Raw genomic sequence first — 8585 nt, 5'->3', positions numbered from 1 at the left:
TGGAACCTGACTAAACTCTGGAGGGTCAACCGGAACCTGACTCAACTCTGGAGGGTCAATGGGAATATGACTCGACTCTGGAAGTTCAACCGGAACCTGACTCAACTCTGGAGGGTCAACGGGAATATGAATCGACTCTGGAAGGTCAACCGGAACCTGACTCAACTCTGGAGAGTCAACGGGAACCTGACTCAACTCAGGAAAGCCTACTGTAGCTGCCATCCTCTGCAGTGGCTCCGGGCTGATGGCCATCTTGTGCAGTGGCGCTGGGTTGGTGACCATCTTGTACTGTGGTGCTGGCTCAGCAGACGTGATGTGAACACTCCTGGGAATCTCTAGGATCTTTGACAGCATGGAGAAATAATCCAAAAACGTCTCAGCGGCCATCTTGGGCATTGGTGCTGAGCTGGTGGCCATCTTGTGCTGTGGCAGACAGGAATCACAAAACAAAGGATTTATTATCAACAAAAACAGGGAAAACAAAACCCACGAGGGGGAAAACAATGACTAGGGCAGAGACTAAATAACTTAAGACTGGGTTGACACGATAAACAAAGACTCTAAACACTAGAACACTAACTACAGATAAAAAATAACAGGTATCACAACGTCTTCTTCAAAGAGAAACACAGAGTAACAATATCATAGAATCAATGAACCACAAAGGACAGTGAACACAAGGGGATATAAATAGGAAGACTAATCAAGACACAACATATATAACAAGGGGGCGGGGCAAGGGAATGAGACAACACAAGCATATGGCCCAACGACCAGGCCATGTGTTTGCACACAAAACACGGGTCTGTCATGATCCTGCCTCAAGACTACAAGAAAATCAAGGACACGAGGGCAGAATCATGACAGGGGATCTCTTCATTTAAACACAAACCATCAAATCTGCAATACGGTACATTTTCAGTGAGTTGATTCTGTTTTATAAGATTATAATGTTTGCGACTGTCAAACGATAAATTTGAGATGCTCAGAGATTTATGCATGTATGTTTTATTATTTGATAACATAATTTATAACTAACTGTACAATTTAACAATGTAATTATGGTAGGCTGGCATTAATTAAAAGATTGGTTGCTTGCATTACCTGTGTTATTTTATTAATATCTGTTTTCTGAAAGATCTGTTGCATAAATAATTGTCTAAGCAGAGCATGTACATTTTTATGATTTCTTTTGCATTAATTATCAGATAAAACAAATCTTTGATTTTGTCATGTATTAGTTGTATCCTTTTACAGGCTTGAAATGTACATTTAATAATTTGCTTATTTATTTCAGCAGGTCACACATATTTATTAATTATCTGGCTTATTTTTAACACATTCTAGTCCTATGTACAGAGCACATGACATGCTGAAAATTATGTCCACAAATTAAGAAATGTATCACTTTTTTATCATTAATTTGTATTAATTAAAATGTGTTAAAATAATAATCCATTTAGAATGAATAAATAATACGGTTTCGTATACAGAAATGGGCCATGCGGGAAATTTGGGGAATCCATAAAATAATAAATAATTATTATTCTAATTAAAATAATTAAGTAAACAAATAAATAAATAATTAAATAAATAAATAAATTACACCACACATTACAACTTAAGAATTTTGTCATTTAAGTATAAAACAACCCCTGATTCATATCATACGTTTCCAATCACAGAAATCAGAAAGAGCCCTGTAAGGCCTCAATCCTAAGCCCAATAGCAGCCCTTGGCCGACAGCTAACCTGTTTCCTCAGCCCAAGTCAGACTGGAGCCCCTATATCTTTTCTCTTTCGTCGTTAAAATAGTTCAGTTTTGTTTTTAATTGAAAAGTTGTAATTCTTATTGTTTCATTATTAATTCATAATAATTTAATTATTAATTAGTTGAGTTGATTATGTTTGATCAAGTTATCCATCTCAAATGATAACTTGCTTAAAATAAAATCTGTAGATACAGAACACCTAAATCATATTACAATGTTATTTTAAACATTTAAAAGTGCACTGTTAGGTGTATATCTAAGCGTTTGTGCAGAGAGTAGGGGTGGCACAGTTAACCTTTTTCATGGTTCGGTTTGTTTCACGGTTTTAGAGTCACGGTTTTGGTATAGTTCGGTATGTGCTATGTTTATGGAAAAACTATACTTTCTAATAAAAAAAGAAGAAGAATACTCTATTCAACTACAAGCAACAGCACAAATAAATACAATAGAGTAAAGATACAAATAATATAATTTTAATAATATACATATATATATTTTACTTTTTAGGTAGATCTAGTATAAGGTTTTAGATACCGAAACTGAATGAGTACACTATAACAAGCATGATCCCAATCACCCAAGTACTGATCACCTGCACCTGCACCCAGTTATCACTCACCAGGATAAAGACACCTCAAACTTAATACTCCGGTCCGGTCTAATGTTCACTATCCATTGAACTGGTGCCCGACCTCTTTCTACTAACCTGTCTTTGCTATGTCCTCAGATATCCTCATGACGATCTCCTGTGAATGCCATAATAACCATATTCATTGAGTACTATCCAACAGAACCCTGTAATTTCCAAGCTTACCACCATGCCAGTCCAACTAGTCACCCCAGAATGCACTGTTTCTGTTTCAGCCCTGGTGGACTCGGGGCTCCTCGGGCAGCTTCATCTCACAACATCTCCTAAGCTGTCTCCAGTTGCCCAGGAGCTCAGAGTGAAAACTATCCAAGGAAAGATGTTAGGACGTGGGCGGGTTAAGTTTCAGGCACCCCTGTTAACTCTCAAGATTGGCCTCTTTCATGAAGAGGAGATGCTCTTCTTGGTACTGGAGGGACCCACGGTCGATATCATCCTTGGACACTCCTGCCTCACATTACACCCTCCAGAAATCAGGCATTCCGGGATGTGTTCAGCAAACAGGCAGCCACCCACTTACCACCTCACAGGCCATGGGACTGTGCCATCGACCTGCTGCCTGATGCTAAGTTCCCTAAGGGTCAAGTATATCCACTGTCTATACCGGAGTCAGGATTCATCCAACCATCCAGCTTAAACCGGTTGCTTCCAGCTTTTTCTTCATGGGCAAGAAGGACGGGGGCTTGAGTCCTTGCATTGATTATAGAGTCCTGAATTCGCAGACAGTCACGCTGCAATATCCACTTCCCGTTGTCCCTGCCACCCTTGAGGAACTCCGTGGGGCCCGCATCTTCTCCAAGCTGGACTTGCGGAGTGCTTATAACCTTGTTTGAATTTGCAAAGGGGATGAATGGAAGTCAGCATTCATCACCCCTTCTGATCACTGCATTATTCCAAATGGACTTGCCAATGCCTCCTCAGTCTTCCAAGGTATCATGAATGAGGTGTTCTGGGAATTCCTCCACAAGTTAGTCATAGTTTACATCGATGACATCCTGATCTATTCCCGAAACCTGGCTGAACATCACCACCATGTGACGCCGGTCCTCCAGAAGCTCAGACAACACCATCTCTTCCTGAAGCTGGAGAAGTATGAGGTCCATTGCTCCATGGTACAGTTCCTCGGGTACAACATCAGCCCTGAATCTATCCAGATGGACCAGGGGAAGGTATCCGCCATTAAGGAATGGCCCATTCCACAATCTGTGAAGGAACTCCAGAAGTTCTTAGGATTTGCTAACTTCTATCAACACTTTATCCAAGACTTCAGTCTGCATACTGCCCCATTAACTCCTCTCCTTGGAGGTAAGCCCAAGTCCCTGTCCTGGACTTCCACTGCCCACAAAGTATTTGAAGATCTGAAGAACTCCTTTAGCATGGCTCACATCCTTCATCACCCAGATCCTGAGTCACTATTTGTGGTATAAGTGGACGCCTCCACCACTGGCGTTGGAGCCGTGCTATCCCAGCAGTTCGGTGAGCCACCACACCTCCAGCCTTTTGCTTACTATTCTAGGAAACTAACCCCAGCAAAGCAGAATTACGACACTGGGAAAAGGGAGCTGTTCGTGATCAAGCTCACTCTAGAAGAATGGAGACATTGGCTGGAGGGAGCTAACCACCCCTTTACGGTAATCACTGATCATAAAAATCTACAATATCTCCATGAAGCCCATAGATTGGATCCCTGGGAAGCTCATTGGGCCCTGTTCTTCACCAGATTTAATTTCAACTGCAAGGCTTATGCTCTTTCCCGTCAGGATTCCCTGGACACTCCTTCGGACCCTGAACCTATACTCCTTCCAGCCATGATTGTCAGTCCCATCATGTGGAGCACAGACGAGGACATTAGATCCGCTACCCAACATGAACCTGCTCCACTGAGAGGCCCAGAAGGGAGGATTTATGTTCCCTGGTCCCAGCAGCAATCCCTTCTCGGCTCAGTTCACAGTATACCAGGCTCTGGACATCCAGGCAGCCAACGGACCCTCTCGCTTCTCCAAGCTCGGTACTGGTGGCCCAGTATGTCTTGGGATGTCATCAGATATGTCTGCAGTTTCTCAGTCTGTGCAATGTCTTCCACTCCATGTCAGGTCCCGGCAGGCAAATTGGTACCCCTACCTGTTCCTTGAAGGCCCTGGTCCCATCTGGGAATCGACTTTGTTACTGACCTGCATCTTAGTTGATGTGGATAGATTCTCAGAACCCTGCAAATTAATTCCCCTACCACAACTACCAACTGCCCTAGAAACTGCAGAACAGGAGATGATACAACTGATACAGGTCAGCAGTTTTCTCCAATTAAAGAACATATTACATAATTAGCTGTAAGCAAGGGCTAAAAAGCATCCCTGTTATATCAAAATAAAGACGCACCATTCCATGCATCAGTGATTTTACAAAAATCAGAAGAGGCGTTTGAGCAAAACCTTGTTCACTCACAATCTGTGTAATTGTGAAGTAAAATGTTCTAAGTATATTTTCTATTTCTATTGTAATACAGTTAATTAGTCAACATTTCAATGATTAAATAATATTTACTACAGTTGCTTTATTGTTTTACTGTTCAATAAATATTGCTCAAAAGCTATTAAAAGGATTATAATATTTGTATACACTGTATAAAATCTAATGAGCTATTTACTTAAAAAAAAAAGGTAACAATATTACACATACTTTTTTTGAGTAGATTTCAGGCTTGATTTTGTGAAATCTCCTATATTAATCTATGACACAATGAATTTAATATAATTAGGGAAATGTGTAGTAGGAAACTACTTAAGAAATGTTGGAAAGTACTGCACTAGCACTAGCAAAGCTACTGCCCATTAAACAAGGCTTAATGCCTTAGAGGAGTAGTATTCATAACCATAAGCTCTACTCTTCTGCACAGTGGTAACGATTGCACTGTGCAATGGAAACTTCAATGTAACAGAAACTTACAAATGTCAAACGTAACTGAACATTAAACATTAATTGATGCTTCCCTTCACTCAAACACATAAAGTAGCATTTAATAATAAAAAAAAATTACTCTCCATTTCCCGCCATATGCAATGCATGCTTGGAGCTAACAGTCACCTCTAAAATAAAACTGCAAAATTGAGCTTATTATCTTGAAATAAATAGGCAGCCTTCTTTCCTTAATTATTTTAGTTTAATCAGTTCTCCAATTCTCCTTAAAACATGAGGAAATCTCTTGGTTTTATTAGTAGAAAGTCCTCATTATTTTCAATACAACACTGAATCACAATTTCATTAATGAAATCCACACATTATTTTTAATTATCACCTTAATTTCTTTGATGGAAATTACAAGACCCATGATTTTTTTTTTTTTTTTTTTTTTTTCACAATGAAGTACAGATGGTACTTGATATTTTTAGATCATATTTCAAGTTGGAGACAAAGAAAAGTCATGGAAATGTACCTTTTCCTATGGTATTTACAACTGGTACCTTGCTGGTAATATGTATTGAAAATATTTAATATAAAAGTCTATAAAACAAACAAATAAATTAATTCCATCTAAAAATCTATCAGTAGATTAATTAGTGCAGCAAAGTTATTTTATCATTCTAATAGAATATTAATTAACATACAACATGCAACCTTTAACAACAGTGTTTTTCCAACATTTTCACTGACAATCAAAGAAAAGAATAACATAGATAAAATACATGCATCTAATATTGAGAACTTCTTTTTTTTCCAGAGATCTGTATTATTTACAAAAATATAATACAGTTGGTATATTTAAAGTGTATATATATATATATATAAAATTAGGAATTCAACTTTTTTCTACACCAAATATTTACAAATTTCTGTCTTATTTCTTTGGTTTGTAAACCATATACTAAAGGATTTAGTCCTGGTGGTACAATATGGAACATTATACTAGCTAGTTTCCTGTTTTCAGAGTATTCAGGAAAACGATGAAGAAAAATAAAACTAGCACAAGAAACAAACATGATTATATAAACAGCTATGTGAGTGCCACAGGTTTTTATGGCTTTACTATTCAGTGATTTGTTTTTGCTGGTAATGCATACAGTGGCAATCTTGCCATATGTTATAAATACAGACCCAAGTGAAAAGGTAAAAACAATCACAGTATAAACAATTCCAAAGATATTATTTACAACCACATTTTCACAGGACAGTTTAAAAAGTGAGGCATTGTCACAGAAAGGGTTTTCAATTTTGGATCTGCAACGAGAAAGGCGTATAGTAAGACCTAACAGAATTGAAACCATGAATACTGACAACCCCCAGGCTGATGCTGATAGTTTAACCACCATTTTATTAGTCATTATAGCTGTGTATCGCAGCGGATTACATATAGCCACATATCTGTCAAAGGCCATGATCATAAGCACATAATGGCATGCTACTGCAAAAACATGTACAAAATAAGCTTGAACAACACACTCTGGATATGATATATATCGCTCTGAAGTTTCTCTGAAAATGTCATGCATTAAGCGTGGCAAAATGACAGTGGTTCCCATTATATCATTCAGTGGCAAGTTACAAAACAGAAAGTGCATAGGATGATGTAGATTCTTCTCTGTTGAGATCAGAATTATGAGTCCAATGTTGGAAACCATAATAAAGACATAAACCAACAGAAGCAGGATGAAAACAGGATAGGAAGATTGAGGTGTAACTGTTAGTCCCTCAACGAGGAGAATGCTGTTTGTGAAAGTCAGGTTGTCCATTGCTGCCCTGCAAAATTGTTTGTATAGAGTAACAAACAGACATTGTCATTAATAACATGTCATCTGGTACTACTGCATTCCACTATGAGAAAAATACATACAACATGTTTCAGATAATTAAGATTACTTGAAAGTATAAATATTTTAATGACATTTCACCTTCAGTTGCATGATTCTGTCAGTATAATCTGTATATTTGGTTCATAAATGCAAATCTTGTCATCTGAATATTTCCATAGTGCAACACACCACAATCCTGAACTGTTTTATCACTACATAGCAAAAATGAAAGAAGTAGTAACAAAAATACAGACCTTTTACTTATCTAATAAACCAACACTTACTTAACACACTGTTTTTACCAAGATAGATGACAGTCAGGTTGATAGATGTTCAGTGAAGAACTGTTTACTTGCCCTTAGCTTTTATTTTGTGGTTCAGTGCTGTTTCTTTGATGCTGCAATCATCCCAGAGGGCAAAACATCTCTGGTTATGGTCATAACCTCGGTTACCTGAGAGTGGGATCGAGACATTACAAATGTCATGATGGGAATCCCTCCCCTTTTCTGAAGTCCTGAAACCCTATAGGATAAAACCAGTTAAATAAACTGGCCAATTGTCACTAACCTATGCAAATCACATGCAAATACTGATAAGTTGGTGGGCAGTGTAAAATGCTGCGAAAGTGACAATTGAGACTGAAGACTGAAATGCTGCTGTAATGATCAAGCAATGAACATGAAAACCTTTGCAATTTCTCGGTCACACTCTCAGGGAACCAAAGTTATGACAGTAACCGGAGACGTTCCCTAATGAGTGTTTATGCCACTGGTGAAAAGAGTAACAAAACATTGTAGTTAAGTAAAAGTATTGCCACTTAAGTAATAATATACTTGAGTACAAGTAAAAATACTGAAAAAATAATATAACTAAAGTAAGAGTAAAAAAGAAGTAAGTTTGTTGAAAAACTAACCAATTTACAAAATATTTTCGTATAATTTTTATATTATTTACCCAGATTTATGTGATTATTAAATTAAACACTCCTGTACTTTCTCGTTCACAAGTGAGATTCGTAATTGTAATGTCTGTTTCACATGCGACATTCCAGGAAATCTCTTATATGGACAAATGCATCACATGTCACTACAGCTGAATAACATGCCATTTGAGGTATTTTCTTAACAATGATGTACATTTACAATGCAACGCTAAATGACATAGCCTGTATCACAGAGTAGAATTTTATAAAATAATTTTTTCTGTCTCATTGTGTGAGAAAAAGCAAAATGGAACCACCAAAGCAAGTTATTTCGAACAGGACTGGTAATACAAAGTGATTTTGGATATAAACATAATATAGATAAAGATATAATTAACAACCACATTTTCACAGGATATTTTAAAAGTGAGGCATTGTCACAGAGAAAGTTTTTAAAAAAAT

The 8585-nt window shown here is 37.5% G+C and overlaps 1 protein-coding gene across 1 annotated transcript; it reads right to left on the bottom strand.

The window, feature by feature from the left end:
• Positions 1 to 6202: 6202 nt before the first annotated feature.
• Positions 6203 to 7141, bottom strand: LOC113077201 (olfactory receptor 146-like). Its single transcript, XM_026249656.1, has one exon. It carries the CDS (start codon positions 7139 to 7141, stop codon positions 6203 to 6205), a length of 939 nt encoding a protein of 312 aa, XP_026105441.1.
• Between the last annotated feature and the right edge of the window lie 1444 nt (positions 7142 to 8585).

Source organism: Carassius auratus, unplaced genomic scaffold (genome assembly GCF_003368295.1).
Source record: "Carassius auratus strain Wakin unplaced genomic scaffold, ASM336829v1 scaf_tig00021960, whole genome shotgun sequence".
Lineage (NCBI taxonomy): Eukaryota > Metazoa > Chordata > Actinopteri > Cypriniformes > Cyprinidae > Carassius > Carassius auratus.
Note: the sequence above shows the minus strand (reverse complement) of the source record. Positions and strands in the feature narration are given on the sequence as shown.